The sequence below is a fragment of the Cynocephalus volans genome, chromosome 13, assembly GCF_027409185.1.
Source record: "Cynocephalus volans isolate mCynVol1 chromosome 13, mCynVol1.pri, whole genome shotgun sequence".
Classification (NCBI taxonomy): domain Eukaryota; kingdom Metazoa; phylum Chordata; class Mammalia; order Dermoptera; family Cynocephalidae; genus Cynocephalus; species Cynocephalus volans.
Window position 1 is genome coordinate 94,777,019 of NC_084472.1, and position 25,698 is coordinate 94,802,716.

The window sequence follows — 25,698 nt, forward strand, 5'->3', positions numbered from 1 at the left end:
CATGTAACAAACTCCCTTAAAGATAAAGACCATTTCCATCAGCCCAGAAAGTTTCTTCATACCCTTCTATATAGTCAATGGAGATTCCACATTCCACTCATGATTTCTATCAGTGTAGATCAGTTTTGCTGGTTCTAGAAATTCATATAAATGGAACCATATGGCATATTCTCTTCAGTGTCTCGCTTCTTTTGCTTAATATGTTTCTGAAATTTATCCATGTCATGTATTTCTTAACGGCTGAATAGTATTCCATTGTATGGATATATTACAGCTCCAGTTTGAAGCTATTATGGCTAAACATGCTATGGACATTACCGCACAAGTATTTTTGTGGACATATATTCTCATTTACATTAGATGAATTACTAAAAGAGAAATTGTTTAGTCACATGCCAAGTTTACACTTATAAGAAACTGCCAAACTGCTTTCCAAAGTGGTTGTGCAATTTTAAATTCCCATAAGCAGTGTGAAAATCCCAATTGCTCTACATTCTCACCAACACTTATTGTCCATCTTTTTCATTTTAGCCATCCTGGGGGTGTGAGGTAGTATCTTGTGTGGTTTTAATTTGCATACTAGCCATTCCTATATCTTCTTTTATGATGTGCCTGTTTAAATCTCTTACCCATTTTTTACTGAGTTGTTTTAGGATTGAGTTGTAAGAGTTCTTTATATAGTCCAGATACAAGGCATTTGTCAGATATATGTACTGGGATTATTTTCTCCTAACAAGATCTTTTGAAAAGCAGGAAGTTCTTATTTTTATAAAGTCTAACATCAATTTTTTTCTTTTATAGTTAGCGCTTTCTGTGTTCTAAGAAATTTTTGCCTATGTCAAGGTCATGATGATTTTGTTCTGTTTTCTTTCAGAAGTTTCATATTTTTAGTTTATAAGTCATTTCAAATTAATTTGGGGTAGAGTGTGATGGGGTGGGGTGGGGTTTCCACTTACATTTTGACTGAAACATTCCACAATTGTGTTCCTTCTCCTATCTACTGATCTTTTTTAAGTCTTCTATCTTCAATTATAAAATGAAAGATTTTGTTTGATTAAAGGGAACTCAGGCAGTAGGGAACATGTTTTAAGAAATCGGGAAACCATTTTTGTTGCTTCTCCGAGTATGACTTGAAGATAGATGTGCTTTTACCATTTTATTAGCACACAAAGTAGAAGATGCAAAGTGTTTTTCCTCTTCCTAAACCTCAATTCCTCCACTCCATCCTCCTTGATGCCTATTCTCACTTTTATTTCTCTCTTCCCTGAGCAAGACTCTGACATACCCTCAAATATGTATAAAAGCTCCATAAATGGAGTTCAAAGAACCTTGGCCTAGAAGCATGGAGAATGACACTCTAGATCTGTCTAATATGGTAACCACTAACCACGTAGTTATTTATATTAAATTTAAAATTTAGTTCTCCAGTGGTATTTGCCACATTTCAAGTGCCCACCAGCCACACGCAGGTAATGGCTACTGTAATAGACAATGCAGATATAAAACATTTCCATCACTGTAGAAAGTTCTACTAGACAGTGCTGCTCTAGATCTGTGGGAATGAATACCGGATGCTGTGCTGCTGTTGCTGATTAAACAGCTTTAGTAAAAGAGATACTGACATTAATGCTAAATTTAAATTTTGGAAGAAAAATGAAAGAAATGATTTAGTTATTGAAAAATAATGCTAAGTACAGTTATTTATGCCAAGTCCCTACTTATCAAGGAGTACAGTATCTTTAAATTTTACTTAACTTTAAAACCTCGTCAGGTTAACTTTATCCTAAATCGTTGGTCAATTTTCAAAATTTACTATTAATGGTGAAGACAAATGAGCTCAAATCCTTTAACATAAATGGAAGTAATGCTGCCTGTATGAAATTTTGATAAAAAGGGAAGCACTGGCATTAAGCATATAAAATTACTGAAAAAATATAGCTAAGAACAAAGACTCTTCACTCTCTCTCAAGTTATTTCAATGCCCAATAAATCTTAATATAACTTTACATCTCCTCCTTTATGTATACAGCTGGACCATTTTTCATTCCCACAAAAAGGAGTACATGATTTTCATTAGTTGTAAGAACAATTAATCCAAAGTAGCAAGTACTTACAGTAATTTATATATGACACTGTAAAGTCAAAATCATGTAGTTTTTAAACACAGGTTTATGTTCATAGTAGTACAGGACTTAGAACTTCGTAGAGAAACATTTTAAGCAGAGAAGATGAGTTGGGGAAATATTGTTTGAAACACGAGTATAAGTTAAAAAGCAAAAATTAAGAAAAAGTCTCAATAGGTGTAAAGAAATTTACTATAGCTGAAGAACAGACAAGAAAAATACTATTTCTCAGAAAAAACTTAATTTGTTACCACATTTCAACAACGAGCAGTAATAGTAATGTGCTTCTAACTCTCTACGTATAGCAGATATTTGCTAATTAATTATTGCACTCTTAACCCATGGATCTCCAGGTGCTAAAGTTGCTGTAAAAAACATATGTATTTGCTATCCTAGGGTCACATAAACTTTTACAATAGAATCAAGGTCTGAGCCTTTAAACAGGTGATTTCCAAATACCTAGCACATTGCCTCCTCCATATCAAAGTAGTTTTGTCATTCAGTCATTCAATCAACTATGTGCTATTTGGAAGACATAGTTTACTGAATTTATACCATTCTTCTCCTTTTCTAGGTCCTTTTTACTTTGGTCAAAATTTTCTCCATCAATTAGAATAAAATAAGCTCCTTTTTGTCCTATATGACTTTCTTTTGTCTAGGCTTTTTTATTTTTATTTTTTTATCCAAAGACCCAATTTATCTTGAATTTATTTATTTATTCGAGGGTTCTTACTGTGGTCTACTTGCTGTCTGGTTTACTGATTGTCTTGAATGAACATAACATATATTTACTAAATGTCTGTTAAGAGTCAGCCCCTATGTCAGACAATGGAGATGTACTTATGGCTATTTTAGACCTCATAATCTATCATTTATACATCATTTTTGGTGTTTGCTGCCATATTTTGATTGTGTTTTATACTTCACCCTCAAAATAAAGTAATACATTATACTCAGCTTTTTAAAAAAAGCTAAAAATCAAAAAATAAATAAATAAATAAATAAAATAAAATAGCTAAAAATCAAATATATTAAGTATACTCACAATCTGACAACAACCTATTTAACTTGTTTATTGCACACTGAAATTATATCTACATTTCACCAATCATTATCTGCTTACATCATCAGTAGTAGCAAGGCTTTCACTGGGAGTAAGTTCTGAGTTTGATGCTATCCAAGTACCAGAGTTCACTGACTTTACATTTTCCCCATCTTTTTCATGGCTCTCGGAAATATGTCTGGATACTATGTCCTGAATAAGGAAATAAGACAATTATTTATATAAAACATATATGCTTAATTACAAATTTACATTACAAATTTAAAAGCAGAAGCAGATACAAAAATAAATGTAATACTTCTCACAGGTTAAGTGTAAGGAAGAAATAACATTAAAGATAAAACACTGAAAAAATTGCTCAGAAAGAGACTTTATCTTAAAAGCTACTTGAGCTATAAAAAGTTTTAAATAAAATATCAAGAAAGCACATAGAAAACAGACCAAAATACATATGGAACAGGACAACCTTCAGTCTAAGAAAGGAACCAGATATAATAATGAAGAAAAGTGTTAACCAGATAGGAAAAAGAATATTAGGTAACAGATAACCTGCAATGCATATAAAGCCCTCTGTCTCAAGTAGTCTGTATTAAGTAGCTGAAGCTCATGGAAAAGTTCAATAAGAAAATGTGGACGAGATTCATTTTGAGAAATTAATGTAGCTACTTCAGAATAAATAGTATCCCGCAAAGCTTCGAACATGGAAAAATCACTCCCAGTTTCTGGAAGATATAAAAGATCAGGAAGTTAATACTGATAAAATACCGTTTTGAAAAATTCTACAACCTTGCATCATTATTCTCACTTTTAAAGTACTTAAAAATCAGAACACAATTTTTTACAAAGCTTTTAAAGTAGAAAAAGCTGAAAATTACCAAGATAAAATTATCACGATAAATACTATGTATTAAAGAAATGTTTAAATGAATGAATAACATTATCTAGCATTACTAAGAACCGCAGTTATTTCTGGTCATATAAAAACATCTGGGCAATTTTATACACTTCATGGGAATAATCAGTGAAACTCAGCTCTTGAACAGAATAAGCTAAGTGCAAATAATTTTTTTTCTCTGCTAACATGAAATCATTACAGAAAAAAAATTAATTTTGTTAATGTTGATAAAAACAAACTGAATGCTGCCAATGAAAGTTATTATATTAAGGTCTAGCCAGTTAGGTCTACTGATTCTCAAATCTCATCTATCATGCTAATGAATAACTGAATTTGTAACTATAACATAATAGGTTGATTTCACTGTAAATGTCTTATTTATATACTCGGTATAAAGTAGAACATGAAGTGACCCAACTAAAGTTTTCAGTTTCAGAATCTAGGCATCAATATTTTAGCTACAATTTTGCTATATATATTTTTTGATAACACAGAATTATCACTCTTAGAGATATATGTCATACCCTTAATTTTAAGAGTACAGATTAGAAATTGTTCCCATTTTGATTTCTCTATGGAAAAAAAATCTCCAGGTGGTTTCCTAGCTATCAAATTCTGTGAAATTTCTAGAACAATAGTTGAACCTCAAGTAGCTAAATATTCAAATTCTGCAAAAATCAGTGAGAAGTTTCTTAGAAAGAGAACGAAAAATGTTGAATGTTTTAATATATTGTGCTTTCAAATAAACGTACTAGGATCATAAAGATTTAATTCATTTTTGCAAGAGAGGGACAAGAAAATGCAAAAGGAATATGCTCTAATGGCACAACTTTCCCCTAATTAGCTAAATAATTTAACATCTTGAGGTCTCAATTTCCACAGGCATAAAATAATAATTTCCCTATCTTGCCTCAGTTATGAGTATAAAATGAATTAACATACTAAAGTTCTCTCAGTAGTTTTAAAATGTTCAAATGTGATATATTATTACAAAAATGACATTTATTGTAAGCAGGAACTAAAACTGTCTCTAAGAAATCTCAGCTTATAGGAAAAATCTAGATAAGAAGATATGACCTGATATGCAAACTTTGAATTTATATACTATATTGAAGTTTGGCCAGTTCAATTTTGAAAACATTTATTTCAAAGCTCTAAGAACTAAGTATATTTAGTGATGTCTTTAATATCTCTGTGATAAAGTTATCACTCCAAATTACATAACATTAAAAAATAAAGTATTCCAAAATAATGAATTATGCCAAATACAAGCACCATCCCTCCCTACTGGAGTTGAGAGATAGAACATTTATGCCAGTTTCTCCTCCTGGACTAAAACTGATTAGCTTTGGCTAGAAAAATCCCTTGTATTAGTTTTCTCTGATCACATATTGTTTTTATCCTATCTTCAGAGTTCTTTTCTTTTGGAAGCGCAACTGATATATTCAGCTTTATCAGCTCTGCATCCTTGTTTAACTTCTTCAGATTCCCCAAGAGGCTTTTATGTTTCACTCATGTATAGCTGAAGGAGGAGTTAAGGAATATTTACAATTCTAAATAATACAGAACCATATTTAATGAAAATACACACTTTAGAAACAAAAATAGCATTTTGATCATAGTCTTTGCATGTAACAGTTGTTTTTGTTTGGTGGTTTATTTTGGGATCAGAATGTGTTTTGGGAACAGAAGTGTTTTGGACTTTGGACTTTTTTCAGTTTTTGGAATATTTGCATTATATTTACCAGTTTAGCATCCCTAATCTGAAAATCCAAAATCTGAAATGCTCCATTGAGTATTTCCTTTGAGTACCATTTTGGCACTCAAAGTCAGAGTTTGGATCATTTCAGATTTCAGATCTTCAGATTAGGGATACTTAACCTGTATTTGTTTCCAAAAAATATTAATGTTTTTACCACTTAAGAAATACATAATAAACAACTTCAAATACTAAATCATAAAAAAGGTTTATATTACCCTTATAAATGTGTTGGTTAGGTTACATACACTAACAAAGTGAAAACAAGAAAAGCAGCCAATTTTACCAACCAAGAATTATAAATGAAAGGCTTCAGAATTTTATGAAAATGAATTATCTTTCACTTTTACAACAGCTACATAACTTATATATACACTACGCTAAATATAAAAAAATCAGAACAATAAAACTAAGGATTTTAGGACAAATGGAAAAATATTAACAAAAGTGGACACCAAAACTAAGCAGATTGTTACCTGGCACTTCATTGCATGCATTTCTGTTAGACTGCTGTAGTATTCTCCTAGTATGGGCTGTAGGAAAGGGCAGACATAAGGATGAACATAAAATGTGTATGCGTATTAAAGACAGGTTCTATAATATGAATAAGTGAATGAAAAAAAGGAATAAGCAAATTTCTTTAAAATTGTTTGCCTGAAATGAAATGTTACCACAAGGTATGGTTTATGCTCTATTTAAAATTAATCTCAATGAGAAAAACCTCAGAATGTTTGCTATAAATTTATACTAATGTGTCTGATGATGACTATTCATAATAAACTTATATCTTTCATTTTTAGAAGCACACCCATCAATGTGAACCTCCCACAACTCTGGAGGAGAAGAGGACTGCATGATTATTAGTCATATATACCGTACTCTAATAATCATATATTATGGGTAGAATAACAAGTGTTACTACATGTTATAAAGAATTTTAGTGTAATAGTTAAAACTAAAAATAAATCTTTTTAGAATAGGAATATATAAGTATACACAAATGTATATTTCAAACATTTTTTAATTCACCAATATCCAATCATTATATTTTTCCAAGTGACAGTAATAAGGTCTTAAATACTATGACCAATTATTAATTTAATGGGGGGGAGGGGTGGCTGGCCAATACAGGATTCAAAATCCTTGACCTTTCTATTACAGGGACAAGCTATAACCAAATAAGCTATCTGGCCAGCCCCAGTTATTAATTATTTAAATAACTAATACATAATTTATTAAGCCTTTCAATTTAGTGCCCTTCCTCAACCTCCAATATCACTAGTTAGTGAAAGAAGATGAAAATTATAAAATTTTGGTAAAATTCTGGGTTCAGGAAAATAGAATTGATATTTTTGCTAAAAGGATCCTGGACTTTACAGAAGACCAGGATTCAAAGTTAAGCTCTACCATTTCCTAGCAATATGAGCTTAAGGAAGTCATTTCAAAATACAAACAAATGTGATGTTTGTTTTCTGATCACAAAAGTAATAAATACCCATTTAAAAAGTTTTAGACTACATAGATGAGTTTTTAAATAATACAACTATTAACATTTTGAGGCATTTTCTTCAAGTCTTTTTTCATTCAAATTTTTGTTTACACATAGTTGGAATCACAATTGTTCAAACACTAAATCTCAATTTTTCTTTTTTTTATTTTTGTTTCCCGAGGATGAATTCCTACAACTACAATTACTGGGCTAAGGGAATAACTTTTGAAAACTTTCAAGAAAAGCTGTACTAGTTTATATTACCGACCCCTTTATAAGTGCTGGGGGGGAAAAGGTACCCTCTCTGACTACAATTCCTCATCTGAAAAATGGAAATAAAGCCATACAGTATGAGGCTGATATGCAATGTGTTGCTAATTTGTAAATAATAAAGCTTGATACAAATGGTAGTTGCTATCATCTTCATCAAGGGTCTTATTGACAACTGAGATTATGAGTCTACATTTACTGCCTCCCTTTCCATATTTCTTTGAGATATACTTATTTTTATAAATCAAGAAAGTACCAGTATTTACTCAAAATGGCAAATACACGTCTCCATTCATGCAATAAACACTTAACTAAGAGCCTACACTATGTCACTTAAGATACAAATATGAAAAAGTACTATGTGCTGCCAAGGGACAGATACAGACACTTAAACAGGTAAACACTACATAATGTGATACAGGCAACAACATAGCTTTACACAGGCTACAATGGAAACAAAAAGGAGAAAGGGGAAGTTATCCCAGCTTGGATTAGGATGCACTTTCAGGGTTCCAGAATTCAAATTTTATTAAGAGTCCGGCAGAGAAAAGGGCTTACAAAGGGCAAAAAGGACTTAAGGCAGAAAAGACAACTGTTGAAATGAAAAACAGCATGACAGTTATAGAAAAACTCCAGTTCAGTGCCACTGAAAAAATAAATTTCAAGGCAGAGGGTTGTGAGAAATGAGTCTGGAGAGGCAGGAAGGAACCAAATCTCTGATGCATCTATACTTCATCCCGTAGGCATGGTGAAACCAAAGGTTTTAAGCCAAGGAGTGATATGATTACATATCTAACTTTTATTCAGATAAGATTTTCAGAATTTCAAATTTAAGGTTTTCAGAATTTCAAATTACGAGTTTCACATTCATGTAACTATTCTTTGTTTAGAAAAAAATTCTATTAAAATGTGTAAAAAAAACTAGCATCACAACAACAAAACATATATCCAGTTTGCATTTCTTGATATCAAGGAATGTGTTGCACAATCTCTACTATAAAACCTCCACATGATAAAAACGTGTGATTGACCAGCTGTAAAACTTGCTTTAATGCAGCTTTTCAAAGATGAAGAACTCCTTAAATTAAAGCAAACCAAAAAAGAACATACCTGAAGATATTTCTGTAGACCTACTACATTTTATTATTTTTTCCAGCTGCTCATGATTCTTTCTGCTGAATACTTTTACTTGAACAGGCTCTTCAGTCTGGGCTGAATGTCTGTTCCTACTTTTGCAAGGTTCACATGTGCTAGACATACTGGCACTTTCATACCCTTGGGTAAAAAAAGTGACAACTGTTATCAGTTGCAACTAACTCAAACTGAAAAGGAAATTAATTTCCATAGTGAGGTAGTACAGGTAACTCAATTTAGAATGCTATGAAGGACTGGTATAAATAGAATACAAAACAGTACATAATATGTCTTGGAGATATCTCTGCAATAACGTTTGGAAACAGGGTATAATGAGACTAAATTCTAACACTTTATTGTCCTTTGATATCTGTCTTAACAAGTACATCCCAATTCAAAGTATAAGGCAGACCTCATACAACCCAATTTTCTACCAGACTTCAAGTTAATAATTTTTCAGTAATAGGAAATAAAAGAAAGAATCGCATCCAACATATATAAGTATCCATAGTAGAGAGCATAGTAATGAGCATTAGTCAAATGTCTGCCTTTCTGATATCTTTTATGTAACATGACTTGGTCTAAAAGTTCTTACTCATCCAGAGGATATGTATATATTCTACAAAATTTTCCTTTTTTTTAGGAATTCAACTTTTTTTGTTCCACATGGATAGTTGGTTATACCTATTCTCTTCCCACTGAACTAAAATACACATTGGTCAATATATAAAATCCCCATATTTATTGGGTTTTATTTTTTGGACATTCTATCTGTTCAACTTATCTATTCCAATGCCATTTTTATTCTTTCAGCCACACGTTATACAGTATGTTTAAACCTCTAGCAAGGCAAGTCCTACTTAGCTTCTCTTCTTTTCTTGAGTACTCTTGGACATTTGTCCTTCCATATAAGCTTTGAGATTTTTTTTTTTTCAATTTCAAAAACAATCCATGGGAATTCAAAGTGGAATCAAAGTATTCATTAATTTGGGGGAGAATTGGTATTTAATAATTTTATGCGCTCCTATCTAAGAAAATGGTTATGATTTATATTTGTTCTATCTTCTTACATGTTCTTCAAAATTTTACAGCTTTCTATTGTGTACTTTCCCTGTTAAATTACTCCTTAAGTTTTTTTCCACTCAACAGATTTGAGTACTACTATAAGAATACTTCCCACTTCCATTTCTATTGGATATTACTATAATAGACAAAAATCATTTTCACACTTAACCAGCCACTTTAACATATATCCAATCCAGTCACTTTAACAGTTTACCTTGTTAAATCTAGTAGCTATTATTTTCCAGTGTCTATACAAAAATACCATTAGAAAAAATATATAAAATTTCTCTCCTTTTCTAATATTTATTCCAATTATTTAATTTCTTGTCATAATGCTTTCCGAACAATGTTAAATAATGGTGATAGTAAAGGGGGATTCTTGTTTAGTTCCTAATTTTGATAGAAATATTTTTGGAATATTTTGATTTACAATGGTGCTTGTGATTGGCACCATCTAACAGACTTTACTGTGTTTAAATAACTGCCTTCTTATATCTTAAATTTTCATCAGGAAAGACCTCAAATTATATCTAACCTACCATAATCATATTATTTTTGTCCTTTTAACTTGATATAATAAATAATGTAGCAGATTTCTTCGTAACAAATCATGATTACATTTCTGAAATAAACACTAGTGACAAACTTAATATTCTTCTGATACACTGGTAGGTTCAATTTGCTAATATTTTATTTTTACTTTTGAATGTATACAAGTGAAATTGATCTATTTTCTTTATTGAACTGTGTTACCTCTCCTCTTTACCTTCCCATATATAAAGGTTTCTATTCTTATTTACATGTTGTTTTTGTAGTTTTCCTCAGATAAGATGAAAAAAAGATACTGATGTATCCTAACTGGTGAAGGATCTCTTCGCTGAATTATAGGATTCTTGAGTTGCGGTCCTTTTTTGATTGTGTACGGGTTTTTCTACTTTTTTCTACTTCTACTTAAGTGGTAAGTAAGATTGCCTGATATCAGTTTGGTTCTTTTTCTTTATATGTCGCTTGTTCTTTCATGTGGAAGCTTAGGAGATTTTTGCTTTTTCCTTGGAAATAAGAAATTTTACCAGACTATAAATAGGTGTATAAGTGTCCCCTTCCTAGCCAGACAACAGTTAGCTGTTTTAATATATAGTCTCAAGTGTTTCTTCATCCCCATTATTATATATTTAATTATTGCTTCTCCAGCTGTTTCTCTCCTTTAGAACTCCTTGTATATCAGATCTCCAAGATTTGTTCTTAAGCCTCTAATCTTTTTCTTCCTGATTTTATCATTCAGTACTTTTTGCTGTGTAAAGACATAATTATTCCCCTTGATTTTCTAGGTCAGTAATTTGGGGCTTATATGTACTGGCTGTTATATGTTTTATATGTATAGACTGGCCCAGGCATGACTCTTACTTACCCTTACGGCTGGATCCAAATGCTGGGTAGTTTTAATGGTGGCATGCTGAGAACGAGTGGAAGTCTTATTTCTATGGTCAAGCAATACTCTGGCTAGCAAGTGGTCAGTCTTCCATAAAGACAATAAAAGGAAGCTTCCTACTCCTTAGTCTCCTCAGCTGCAACGGTTAATGTTCTCCTATGTGCAGACATAAGGAGGATTGTACCCTATCTGTTGTTCAGTAACACCCCTGCCCGCTAGTAGCTTGAGATGGCAAAAGATTGCTACACTTGGAGTTGAGGGGAAGGGCCAATAATAGGAAGGGGTCGCATGGATCTCCTCCAATATAGCTTTCTCCAAGAACCACGGAGCTCTGATCTTTGCCCCAAATACTGTATGAAAGAGCCAGCAGAGCCTAAAGCTTTGCTGCTTACATCCTTTAGATCCCAGCAGCTGCTTTGCTAATAACAAATAAGTTCCCAAGATACTGTCAATTTATTCTCTGTGATATCCTATCTGAATTTAACCTTGCCTTTCTATTTCTAAGGCCATTATTCAAGTTAGGACTCTTGTCATCTCAAATTTACATTCCTGGTTTCTTTGTTGGTCTCTCAGACTAAAATCTAGCCACTCTCATCCATTCTGCACAAAACTTACTGGAAAAAGAACTTTCTTGATTACTATTGATCTTCACATAGAACAGGTCCAGCAATAAAGGGCATGACTGCCAAAAGTAATATGTAAAATGATACAACTGATAGTACTATCGCTCATTTAATAAACAGCATACAACGCTCCGAAGAAAAAAATTTTAAGTACATTATTCTAACAAGAACATTTACATAAACAAAAATTAAGCTTTTGATTGTTGTTAGTGTATCACATGAAAAGCACTGAATGATTTTTTAATTGAAATTGAAAGACAGATTATGTGGCATACACAAAATTCTCTTTGGGGAGCCCCAGTATGCACTTTAAAAAGGCATACGTACAGTCACCCTACAAAACAGCCAAAACTGTAAAAGAGAAGCATGCTAAAATTAATAAGACATGTGCATGCCTTAAAGTAGGGCTCTAACAGATGGTCTTAAATGTCTGTTGAACACATGTGAATGTGTGTTTTTGGTGGGTATTTTTATATTAAAATATGAAGAGAGCATATAGATCAGAAACTCAATCTTTGCCTTGAAGTAAAAAAGCTGAATTGCATATACGAACAGTAGTTCTTCAGAATAAAGGGTTTCAAAAAATACAAACACGCCAGTATTTCTAGGCTTAGGTAGACACAGCCATAAATTGGCTAAGAGTCCTCCAAAACCCTGCTACTCATGGTATATTCCACAGACCACTATCAGCAATACATGAGAGCTTGTTAGAAATCCAGACTCTCAGGTCTCTACCCAGCCCAAATGAATCAGAATCTGAACTTAAACAAGAACCCAAGGACATTCATGTAACACAATAAAGATTAAGAAGTATCACCCTAGCATACTCAAATTAACTAGTTGAATGAGAGAATGCTGGAACAAAAAAGTTTTTCTTCATGTATTCATATGACAAAAATCATTTTTGCGAGGATAAGGCACTAGGGAATAAAAATTTATATGAGTTACCCAAAGGGCCTCTCTCAAAATATCCATTATCTACTTAAGTGTTCTCTGGTGGCACCAAAAGTAAGTTTGGAGAAAGCATAGTTGAACGGTTCCAGATCATTGATTAATTTACTAAATAAATCAGTTCCTCTCAAACCTTTGTAACTGGAAAATTATTTTAAGGATGGTAATGTGTGTGCTGAGAAAAATGTCACACTGTTCAAATTTGTTGGTTTAACCATCAATCAGATTCTTCAAATGGGCCAAGGACTTCAAGAATACATTAACTACCGAAATGAAAAAAAATGTTCAAGCGTTCTCTTTTACATCCATAGTTTTCATCAGATTTTTCAAGGGTCCACTGCCCGAAAATGACTAAGATGAATACTGCCAAAGTTTACAAGTATGTTTTTTACTATAGGATTTGCCAGGGCCTTTACTATACTCAGATGTACTGTGAACTTCCAAGAGAGGGAGTTAGCAGTCTGCAGTGATTTCTCAAACTTCCCTGATTACACACTTACAGAAACTTTGTTCTTAATCACCAAATACTATCTCCTTGAACTCAGAACAACCTCTCAGGGCCACAGCCAAAAAGAATTCCTTGCAAACTAGAAGAAGATCCTTTAGCTATAATATTCTAAATTTTAGCTAATAAAACTATGTTTAACCTAGCACTAGACTTCAGTACATTCGACCCTCCACACCCATGGGTTCCAGGTCCATTAATTCAACCAACCTCAGATCAAAAATATTTTTTAAAAAAAATTTTTGAAGTACAAAGTAACAATACAACAATTTAAAAAACATGCAAAAAACCCAATATAGTGTAACAGCTATTTACATAGCATTTACACTGTATTAGGTATTATAAGTAATCTAGAGATGATTTAAACTATACAGAAGGATATGTTCAGGTTATATGCAAAAACACCACATTTATGAGCATCCATGGATTTTGGTATCCGCAGGGGGTCTTGGAACCCCCATGGATATCAAGGGATGACTGTAAACTCCTCAAAAATCAAAGAAAACCAATTTTTTTTTAAAAAAAGAGATATGCAGTTAATACTATAAAGAGAACTTTGGTAAGATACTGAATGGCAAGACTCAATAAAATATAAGCTAATATGTTTTACCTTATTAACTAAAGGTTAGCTCCTGAAGGACTAAAAGCAAGCCTGTTTTAAAAGTGGTTTAATCTATATGCTATTCAAAGATTGAAATCAATTTGAAGCCCACATTTTTTTAAATGAAGAAGTCATGACTAAATAGTTGGACAGAAACAGACGTAATATTAAAAAAGAAAGAACAGTAAAACTTTGGCATTTTAGCATTTTCTCAGTAACCTACAAAATTTGCAGAACATCTTCTAAGCTCACAGTAATCACATACACACATAAGAAACTTCAAGAAGCACAAACAAGAATGCCATGTTTTGAAATATCTATAACATTAAATCCCATTTGATAAATTTTATAAGAAAAAATTATAAAGGTAACTAAAAATAACTTTATTCAAGTAGGTCTAGAACACTTAACCTGCCCATCTAAGCCATAATAAAATTAAATATGTCAACATGTTAGTAAGGTTACCAACATTTATACTGATCAACATTCAACAATTTCAATACTTACCCATATTTTTAACCCTGCTTTTCAGCTGAGTAGAAATCCTCTTCTTACTCTTTGATTTGGGAGTTTTATCTTTAGACGCCAGGCTGGCCTGTGCAGATGCTTTTCTTGTCTTGAATGTTTTAGTTACTGTTGTTCGATCTACTGGATCAGGCATACTGCTAAAGCTTTCTAAGGATTCTTCATCAAACTGGCGTCTTCTCCTGCTTGTATCTACTTGATTTTTGCGGTTATTATTTGTACTCTTCTCTACAGACACTGAAAATCCAGTCTTAATAAATGGTTTTCCTACTTCACATTCTTGGTCATATAACCATGGTGTCCTACTGTTTTCCACATCTTCTTCAGGCTGCTTTTCATTCCTTACCAATGAAAACAAGTTTTTTTAAGTTACAATTATAGGTTTCTACATTTACTGAAAACTCCAGATATACTTAATTTATAGATTACTGATGAGTAGATGAATAAAGTAGGTGAATAAAGCCATCAAAAGGCTATAAAGATATTTTCACAAAAACATGCACTAAATATGCATATATTTACATAGGTTAATGTACTAAATTACTCTAAACTTTAATTCTGGACTTCTCTCACTAAACCATTTTTACTGGTGAAAGTTCCAAATAAAAAAGCTAGTATTCGTGATTCATGACAGCAAAGTAAATAAATGAATAAATAAATAAAGGGAGGATGGGCATACAAGGAAAAAACAAAGTTGGAGGATGAGAAAGACTTTAACTGAAGACAAGGATAGTAAACCTACACCTCACAGGACAAATTCAGCCTGCAACCCTAAGAATGGTTTCTATATTCTTAAATGGTTTTTAAAAAAAAAAAAAAAAAAAAAGTCAAACGAAAAATAGTTTGTGACATATGGAATTCAAATTTCAGTACCCATAAACAATTGGAACAAAGCCACACTCATGTTTACATATTGATTATGGTTGCTTTTATGCAAAAAATGGCACAGATGAATGGCTATGATAGACACTGTATGACCTGCAAAATTTAAAATATCTACTGTCTAGCCCTTTACAGAAAAAGTTTTCTGACCCCTACTCAAGAGTTTGACCCCTACAAGGTTTCACCTGACTTCTTACCCCTAGTCATTTAATTCAGGGAATAACATTTAAGATTTTGGGAGATAAAGTCTCATCTGAAGTCAGTCAAATACCTAAAATAATATCCAGATTTATCCTAGAAATGATATAAATACCTACGGCAGAACCAGAATAATTTTTTATTATTTATTATATATAAAATACAGATAATGAAGTAGAAACCTTCCACTACGAAGACCTATTCACTGAAGCTTTGAATAAATGTTTATTGCTTGTGATGGAGATTCATTCAACCATCATTTCTGGATGCAAACTGCACCAAACACTATTAACCTCTTATGATAGAATACTTTTATAGAGCAACACAAGATTTAATAAGAAAACATGGTTAGGACAGCTGAGAAAATAAGTCAACAAAGTGAGGGAGGTATGATAGGATTCTTAGAGGTAAATACAAAGTTCAAATTCTAAGAGTTATTGGTTAATTAAGTAAAATAATCCTAAGAAGTTCATAATTAAACAATTATACAGTATCAAAATGCTGATTTAAGAGTCTAAAACATGCCCAATCACAGCTAAAGGAAAATGTAACATGAATTATGTATCCTGAAAGGACTAGGAAAGACAAAATCATAGAGTACATCTGAAAGAATATTAGGCTCAACTGACCTCTCAATTTTTCATCTTTCTAAAAAGTTTTTTTCTGAAGCAAATAACAATAAAAGGGTATAAGATTGTTACCAGCTATCAAAATCATTTTCTGGATTAACACACTTATTAATAACATTATTTACCTAGCTATAAAAATGTCTGGAGAATGACTGGCCTGAGCCAGTCCAACTAGTCTTTCACACTATTTCAGTAAAAAACAGTATTTGGGGGCTGGCCGGCTAGCTCAGTTGGTTAGAGCATGGTGCTAACAATGCCAAGGTCCAGGGTTCAATCCACATACTGGCCAGCCTCCAGAAAAAGAAAAAAAAAAATTAAGAATTGTATTTGAAAAGATTATGATATCAAAAAATAATGTGATTGCAGGCCGGCCCCATGGCTCACTAGGGAGAGTGCGGCACTGGAAGCGCCAAGGCCATGGGTTCGGATCCTATATAGGGATGGCCGGTGTGCTCACTGGCTGAGCGTGGTGCGGACAACACCATGCTGAGGGTTGCGATCCCCTTACCGGTCATAAAAAAAAAAAAAAAAAAAAATGTGATTGCTTCACTTGATTTGCCTTAAAAAAATGAAAATAAAACATAATAAATGTGAGAAACAGAGAGAAAAAGAAATCTTCACTAGGACTGATACCACATATCATTTAAAACTTCCTGGGAAAACATTGTTTTTATAATCTGGTAGTACTCAATATTTCATTTGAATGGGCCTTAGGAACTAATTTTCTAACCAGAGGCTATGAATCAAATGAAGGAACCATCACTTAACAATTATCTCTAGCAGTTAATATTAGCTTCTAGTCCTAAGTCAGCAAACAGTGAACTGGTTTAACCTTAAAGACAAATATTATATCAAGGCCAAAGGACATCCTTTGGGTCAGATTATAACCTTACAAAATGAATCACAGGACACCCTGAATCAAAACTCTGAACTTCTCTTGTACTAGGGTTACCAGCAGGTATATGCCTAAAAGACATCAAGTAAGACGTAAAAGTTTCTTTTCTTCAACACTATCAAGCCAAACAATCAGAAATATCTTCCCTAATTGTATTTTCAAACACATATAATTATAATCACAAAAGTGAACATTTAAGCAAATTACAGATTATGTTCACAATCAAGTACCTTTGTTTTTCTGCTCCAATAGAGGAACTGCTTTCAAAAGGTTTTGGAAAAGCCATATACTCTGTTTTCCCTGAAGGATTCTGGGCTAATGGTTGCTGCTGTTCAGTGGGTATAGAAATATTCTGAGAAAAATCTCCAAAATTAGATGGAAATAAAGGGCTGAAATTCATACCTAATAAATAAAAGCAATAGGTAAGAGAACAATAACGAACTGCCTTTAGCCTTAAAATGAAATTAGAAGACAGTTTTAATTAAATGTGTTATTCAAATCCACCAAAACAAAAAATCATTAATTAAAATATTCTAATATTCACTTATTCAATCACTGTTTACAGCTCAGCTCACAAAGTTTTAAAGCACTGGTGACACAAGGATGACTCATGATACCTATTCCCTAAAGAGCTAAAAGTTAGAAATAATAGTACCTGACATTAATCAAAATATTACTCTACTGTAGGCACCCTACACGTTATTTTATTTAATACTTAAAACACTATGAAATAGGTAACATTTCATATTCATGAAAATATTCATTTTACCAGTAAGAATATAGACTTAGAGATCAAACGTCTAATTAATAGAGGAGCTGGTTAGATCTCGAGTCTGCATGACTCCAAAGCTTAGGTTCTTTCCACCCTACTTTCATTGGGAAAGTAGAATATGATTAAACACTTAACAAACACTACTATGTATCAGAGGTATTTGTAAGGGGCTACTAACAACTTGGGGAGGAAGGGATCAGGAAGGCTTCAAAAAACTAAATTAGTTTATGAAGAATGAATAGTCTTTGTACAGCATTGGCATGGGTATTAAGCGTATTACAGCAAAATGGACCTGCACATGCAATTTCCTATAAATTACTTAAAAGCCTATTCCAAAAATATTCGCTGCCAATATTAACTGACACTCAGGAACTAAAATGCTTGCCAAATTTTTAAATGCCACTGTCTTAAAATTTCTGTTAAGAAAATGTTCTGTGGCATATGGATATTTATATTCACAAACCCCCTCCCAACCTTTTTTCTCCTCCTATATTCCCTGGCAAACACCTTCAACTACTACTCCTTAATGATTCACCTCATATAACTAGTCACTTAACTTATTCATTCTACCTCCATAATGTCTTTTCAATTACTTCTTTTCTTTACCCCTACTGCCAATTAATGCCTTAGTTAGGATTTTTCTGATATTACTGCAACAGCCTTGTACTCACCAGCTATGCTCTTAGCTCCTTCCCTCCAATTTCTTCTTAACACTATCACCAGTGTAATCTTTCTAAAACATAAGTCTCATGTTATCCCCTGCTCAAAATCCTTCAATGGTCCTCTCTTACCTGCAATATAAAGTCTAAACTTTTCACAAAAGGCCTCTGCCATTCTTCAGCCACATCAATTACTAAATCTTAGCCACATTTAATTACCTCTGAATTCCCTAAGTGATATACTATTTCATTGCTTTGTAACTCTTAAGTTGTTCCATTGATAAGAAAGCCCTTTCCCTTCTAATCTCCCTGGAAATAAATCTATGCATTCTTTAGCTTAAATGTCACATTTTCTGGAAAAAAAAACCTGACCTGCTGACACTTTCCCCAAACATTTGCACTACAGCACCCATGACACTACATTATAAGCATTTATTAACACTCTTAGCTTCCTCACAACACTCTGAATTCCTTAAAGGAATTAGTTTTAAAGGATTAGTCTTACTCACCTTTGAATCCCAGTAACTTATATAGTGTCTGGCACTTGGGTGTATAAATAAAAGCCTAAGGTAAATGGGCTCAAACTTTAGTCTAGCAGTGTATTTCCATAACAAGACATGATACTCCTTGAAGGGCTCCTCTTAAAGAGAAGACACATTTTTATTCACCTTTACTCTTCTAAAGTTTTACAAAGTACCTGGTACACAGCAGCCACTGGATAGGTTAATTCCTTTTCACCTTAATAAGCAGTTGAAGCAATCACTCAAAAGTAGCTTACTTAATTTTGTTAGCAATCATATTATTAAGCTTAAGTTTTCATTATAAAGAATTAATGAAGAAAGGAGTCTAACTTTGCAAACAGTTCCTACCATTTGAAAAGAGGATGTTAAAAATCTATGCAATATGCCAAATATTCTCAAACACTTTGCATTTATTTCTTTTCTCTTTAGGTTTTTCTGTCACCTACCTGGTGCAAACGATGAAAAATTAGTAAACCCAGGTAGATTAAACAGATTTACAGGTTGTGTTGGAAAACTAAAAGGACAAAATAAACTGGGAGAAGAACGGTGTGATGCACTACTGCCTCTTTCCTTGCTTCCAGGTTTTTCTGGATGCTGATTTTGTTGGCACATAAGTTCATTTAGCATTTGTTTCAACCTGAAAGAAGTCAGTAATTTAAAAATCAGTTATATTACCATCTATATAAAGTACATTCAAAAGAATATACGTAAGAAATGATTCAGTAGCATGCAGAACAGACCGACTGCTCTGATACTTACTACAACAAATGCTTGCTGAGCAGGCTTAATTCAGTAACCTAACCTTTGGAAGAAGAACTGAACTTAGAACTTCTGTCAGACAGTATAACTATAAGAAACTCATTTTGTTTGCTTATAGCTTTACTGAGGTATAATTTACACACTACACAATTCACCCAGTGCAAGCATTATCATCACTCAATAATACTAATTTCTAAAAACAAAAGTCAAGTCCACAGTATTAAAAGGGAACATTGGCCAAATCACTGCTTACAAAATTCTTGTGTGGTAGAGAATATCCGAACATGCAATCTGGCTCATGTCCTTTTCTCCCAGAAGTTAACTATAAAACCCTTACTCAATATTAGCACTTACTATACAGTCTCAATACCTGTAAGAAACAGATTACCTCTGAACATTATTCTGTTGCCATGTTAGCTGAGTATAGCACTGGTTCAGCTGATGCATTATAAGGTGTACTTGAGGAGATGCAACATTGCTGGGCATAACACTGTAAGGACCCGTAAGAAGAGTTTGTAGCAGACAAGATAGAGTCTATTGAAAGAAAAATTTTGGCAATAGTTACTGCTGACTTAAGAAAAATTTGTATTGCTTCAAAAATAATGATTATGAAAGAAAAAATTCATTTTCATAGTAAAATTTACCTGTTGATCCTGCATCAAAGTCTGACAAATACTAACACTAAAATCAAGTTGTTTCTTTAGCTGATTGATTTGTTCTTGCCACTGTTCTTTCTCTTCTACGTAAGAGAGTTCTGACACCCAACGAAGGTTTTCTTGCCTTTGCGTGCTGATATTCTGTTGCCTTGTCTTGGCTAAAGGACGATAATTTCCATCTGCTGAAAATGGGTGATTGTTCCTCCACCTAAAACAACATTTAAAACATTAAGTCATCGTATGTAATAACTCAGTTTTTAAAATATGGCAATAAACCCTGATACTCTCGCCTTTGGGCCAATATTCTTTTAAGTTCAAAGGAATTATCAAGTATGGAAAAAAGAGGGGGGAAATTCTGAATTTCTAGTCTTGTGCAATCATCATTTTTAACTGCTTTCCAGCCTTTTTCATTTATGTTTTTACAAAAAAGTGTGCAGAGCTGGCCATTTAGCTCCGTTGGTTAGAGTACCACCTTGTACACCAAGTTTAAGGGTTCGGATCCCTGTACCAGCCAGCCATCAAAAAACAAGCAAAAAATTAAAAACAATTTAAAGTTCATATAATCCTTTAATATGCAAAATGAAAATAGTTATATCACAAGCATCTTTCCATTCTTCAGGCTTTAAGTTTAGTCATATAACATTCCATCATCAAGTGGAACTACTATGTCTACTTAACCACCTTTTATTCATAAGAAATTCTTCACGAGCCGAGCCTATGGCGCACTTGGAAGAGTGCGGTGCTGGGAGCGCAGCGACGCTCCCACCGCGAGTTCAGATCCTATATAGGAATGGCCGGTACACTCACTGGCTGAGTGCCGGTCATGAAAAGACAAAAAAAAAAAAAAAAAAAAAAGAAATTCTTCACTGTTATCATAATGCAATGAACATCTTTGTTATTGACTATAATTTTTCATTTTTGCTTAATTCCCCTAAATAGGAGTAAAGATGAAAACTTATAAACCTTGATCCAGTCTAGCTGGAATCCAGTAAAGCAACACTCCTGGTATAATAAAAAATATATGTTATCTTTGTCCCTAGTTCCTGGCACAGAGCTCCTAAAACCCTTGGAATCTCCTGAATGACAGAGATTTTGTTATCCATAACAAGCCCCTTTCAACCATACCTTAGTTTATGCTAATGAGATTACTCCCCGAGGGCCCTAGACAGCTTCATGATGGGGGATAGTTGCCAGAAAAACCAAGCAGGTCATTAGAGGTTTATAACTTTCAGACCTACCCCATTCCCAGTCTCCAGGGATGGAAGAGGGGCCAAAGATAGAGTTCAATCACCAATGGCAATGATTTAATCTATCATGCTGATGTAACGAGACCTCCATAAAAACCTCTAGACAATGGGGTTCAGTGGAACTTTTGGGTTGGTGAATACATCAAAATGCTCAGAGGGTGGTATGCCCGGAGGGGGCATGGAAGCTCAGCACACCTTCCCACCATATATCACCCTATGCATCCCTTCTATTTGGCTGTTCCTGAGTTGAATCCTTTATAATAAATCAGTAAACATAAGTGTTTTACTGAGTGCTGTGAGTTGTTCTAGTGAATTATCAAACCTAAAGGGGGGGTGGAGGGAACCACAAAATTTGTAGCCAAGTTAGACAGAAGTGCAGGTACCCGTCCGTGGTGACCACGGATTTGCAACTGACATCTGAAGTGAGGGAAGTCTTGTGGGACACTAAGCCCCTTAACTTCTAGGGTCTGCACTAACTCTAAGTAGTGTCTTAACTGAGTTGAATTGTAGGACACTCCATTGGTTTTGGAGAATTACAGAAATGCAGAATCGCTTGGTGCCAATCAGAAAGACCTGAGGCTCTTCAAATCAAGAAAAAAAATTAAAACACTGAAACTAACCTATTTTTAGTTTCCTTTATATTATAGGAGTTGTGATTCACTCTGTTAGGAGGATACATAGAAAAGTTATCATTGGAACTGGCATCTTGATCTTCTTCTTCCTCCTCTTCATCTGTCCGAACAATTCCTTCAGAAAGGTAACCACCTTCATCTCCTTCTTCATCTAGTGCACACTGGGTAGAACCTCCCCAAGTTGCCATTGTTCTAGTGATTAAGAGACATAACAGATATCATTTGGAGATGAGCTAAATACTTTGCCACCTATTATGTGCCAGACATTTTATCAAACACATATATACATATGTGTATACAAAATTTCATTTAATAATAGTAACTCTTTGAGATAGGTGGTACTCTTGCTATTGTTGGTGTATTAGTTTGCCTTCCATAAAACGATTCTTCAAGTAAATTAAAATAGTCATCATATCCCCTGGGACTTTCTTCCTAAACTAAACCCCCCTCAATTTTTCCTTGAGTGAGTTTCCTAGATCAGTGCTGTTCAACAGAACTTTCTGCAATAGTGGTAAATATCTACTACATCATCTAGTGCCATCCAATACAGTAGCTATTAGGTACACATGGCTACTGTGCACTTAAATGTGGCCAATATTACTGAGAAAATGAATTTTTAATTTCATTTGATTTTAACTTAAATAGTCTAGTGACTGCCATATTGAAAAGCACAACTCTAGACAAACAGTTCTGAAACCAGATGCTCATCAAAACTATCTGAATAACTCTTAAGAGAATAGATGTGCAGTGCCCAGAACAGAATAAAATATGTAAATATGCCTTGATCAATAAAATACATATTGGGACTCCAAGAACAGGAAAAGTTCTTCTCAGAGGAAGAAAGAGAATGAAGCTCGAAGCAATTGTTCCAGAAATGAGATCTGGGGTTACCAAAAGGTAAGGTCACAACAAATCTGGATTTCAAAATTTTAGATCTAAATATTACTAAATAACTAAGTAATTTACTGATCTTATAGTTGATCAACCTCTAAGAAATATTCTAAATGCAGAAATTTCCAACTTAAATCCTAAAAACTAAATGTTGTTTATAATAAAATGTTTTAAGATCCTTAGCAACCTTACAAGCAGCAGATGCTCAATTTAAGTAAAAAAGTGCTTATTTCTGGCCTGACAGAAAAACACTATAAAATATCAAGCATTTTTCTTTTTATATGCTTAAAACTTAGCTAAGGAAATAAGGCTTATACACAAAAGAAAATGTATAATCACCATCTGATCAAGTGCCATAGTAATTTAAAAGAGAAAGAAGATGCTATGAGAATTTAGAATATAAAGTGGCTATATTCAGTAAAATGACTCACAAAGGTGATACTTAAATACTGGCCTCACTGAAATAGCAGATATGTACCATGGTATATAGAGGGGAAATGAGGCCTAGCCAACAAGTCTTAGGTAGGTGATGTTAAAAAGTAGTGATAAAAACAACTCTTACTTTTCTGTTCTACTTTGCTGAGGAGTACAAAGATTTTCAGACCCACCACTTCTCAATGACACAGCCACTGGAGATGTAGTTTCAGCTAGACCTTGTCTCCTCTGATGTTCAGCCATCAGAGCTTCAAGTTGCTTTCTTCTCTGTCGCAGCTCTTCCCTTAACATTTCATGTCTTCGCATTTCTGACCACAACTATTTTTTTAAAAATCACGGTCAAGTAAATATTTGAATTTTCGGTAGCCTTAAAAAATAACAGGCTAAAAATACTGTAAGTACCAACAAACCTTTCTATTCTCATTTTACCCTTTTTACACTAAGATATCCATGAAAGTTAATAGTTTAGTGATGAGTAAGAAAAAATTATGCAATCATTAATTCTTAATGAAAATAAGTAGCAACCAAATATACTTTCATGAACTATTTAGGAAAACTTATTTTGTATAAATCACTTATTAATCAAATACCAAAGGATAGGTCTTTGTAATTGAAATGATTACTATTTGCTGCAACTATCCCCTTATAATGCTACAAACATTTACTAATAAACAGCTTGACTATTTTGAAGACCCCATCATAATTATTTTATTTGGAAAAAAACTGGTTTCCTCCCCCAACCAAAAGATACAAAACACACTAGCATTTAAAAACATTTTTCACAGATACTGAGTTTCTCTTCTTAAAATGTGCCTTAAGGGCAACTCAGGTTAACAACAGGGTACAATTTACAGTACCTCATTATCTACCACCGAGGAATCTTCAGGCTCAAAACCAGGTTTGCTTGAACTGGCCTCATTTTCATTAACAGTTGGGGTTGAAGTAACAGCTGGCATATATTTTTTTGTGGGACAATTACCCACACTAGCAGCTGACAGCTAAAAAAGAATTGGTAAAAACTATTAGGAGGAATTAAAGCAACTATATTCACTTCATAAAAGCAGTTATTTTAGTTCTTCTCTAGGACTCTAGTGCCACATTTAATCTGTTATCACCAGACCCTAACTGCCATCATCATCCAAAGATAGCCTGACATAAGAAAACTAAATGTGAATACAGGCTAAAGTAGTAACCCTCAGGAACAAGAGAGACAACAGAGATAAAATGTTACTGTGGAAAATGTACTCAACTCAACTCTGCCACATATTCTTCTAGACATTATTTAGATTAAGTATAAGGGAAAAAATGATTAGATAAAGTAGAAAAGGTAAAGAGTCTAGAAAATAAAGTCATATAAGAAACACACGTGCTTCCGTTTGAAAACAAACTCTGAAGAATAAAACTAAACCAATAATTTTAGGAAAATCTCAAAAAGAATTGTTATTCCCTTCCCTGTGTTAACTCTACACCTCATTAGCTGACATGGTTAAAGATAGCTTATTCTCTGTTAAATCTCAAAGACCCATGTATAGGGGACTACTTAATTAAATGTATATTAAAAAAGTATATACATTTAATATGAAACTACGCATAATCATTTCCTTTGGATAACTTAAGGTTGCTTAAGGGCTTTGTTAATTAATTTTAGTCCAGTAAAAGATGGAAATGTTGCTCCATAACTGCAAAGTTCAAACCAGAATATTTTAATAAATAGTTATAAATACTCACGTTCTGAATCTATGGCTAGCTAGCCCAATAAGTAAAAAACTGAAAATAATCACACAGTCAATTCTTATGTGCTGTCTTTCACAGTGTAAATATACATCCATAACCCATTTCATTAATCACAAAATTAACAGATATAAATCAGTCCCCTCGGTATTAGAAAAAAGCAAAGATTACAGAAGCCCCATGATATCCATTGGTACTGTATCCATGGAAACAACCAACTGCGGATCAAAAAATATTCTGGGGGAAAAAATGTGTCTGTAGTGAACATGTACAGACTTTTTTCCTTGTCATTATTCCCGAAACAATGCAGTATAACAACCATTTACATATCATTTACATTGCATTACTTATTAGAAGTA

General features: G+C 33.3%; 1 protein-coding gene across 21 annotated transcripts in view; it reads right to left on the reverse strand.

Annotated features, from left to right (window-relative positions):
• PCM1 (pericentriolar material 1) overlaps positions 1–25,698 on the reverse strand; it is a 92,452-nt gene that overhangs the window by 33,041 nt on the left and 33,713 nt on the right. For 13 of the 21 annotated variants that reach the window (XM_063077392.1, XM_063077389.1, XM_063077390.1 and 10 more), the window contains 12 exons: positions 24,466–24,606; positions 23,736–23,926; positions 22,271–22,474; positions 20,392–20,611; positions 20,136–20,281; positions 19,435–19,625; positions 17,267–17,438; positions 14,415–14,773; positions 8,710–8,874; positions 6,317–6,373; positions 3,736–3,908; positions 3,247–3,378 (listed from right to left, as the gene is read on the reverse strand). In XM_063077392.1, coding sequence (XP_062933462.1) covers positions 3,247–3,378; positions 3,736–3,908; positions 6,317–6,373; positions 8,710–8,874; positions 14,415–14,773; positions 17,267–17,438; positions 19,435–19,625; positions 20,136–20,281; positions 20,392–20,611; positions 22,271–22,474; positions 23,736–23,926; positions 24,466–24,606 — 2,151 coding nt within the window. The remainder of the gene's footprint in view (positions 1–3,246; positions 3,379–3,735; positions 3,909–6,316; positions 6,374–8,709; positions 8,875–14,414; positions 14,774–17,266; positions 17,439–19,434; positions 19,626–20,135; positions 20,282–20,391; positions 20,612–22,270; positions 22,475–23,735; positions 23,927–24,465; positions 24,607–25,698) is intronic. The other 8 variants (XM_063077401.1, XM_063077398.1, XM_063077396.1 and 5 more) reach the window with 2 other exon arrangements.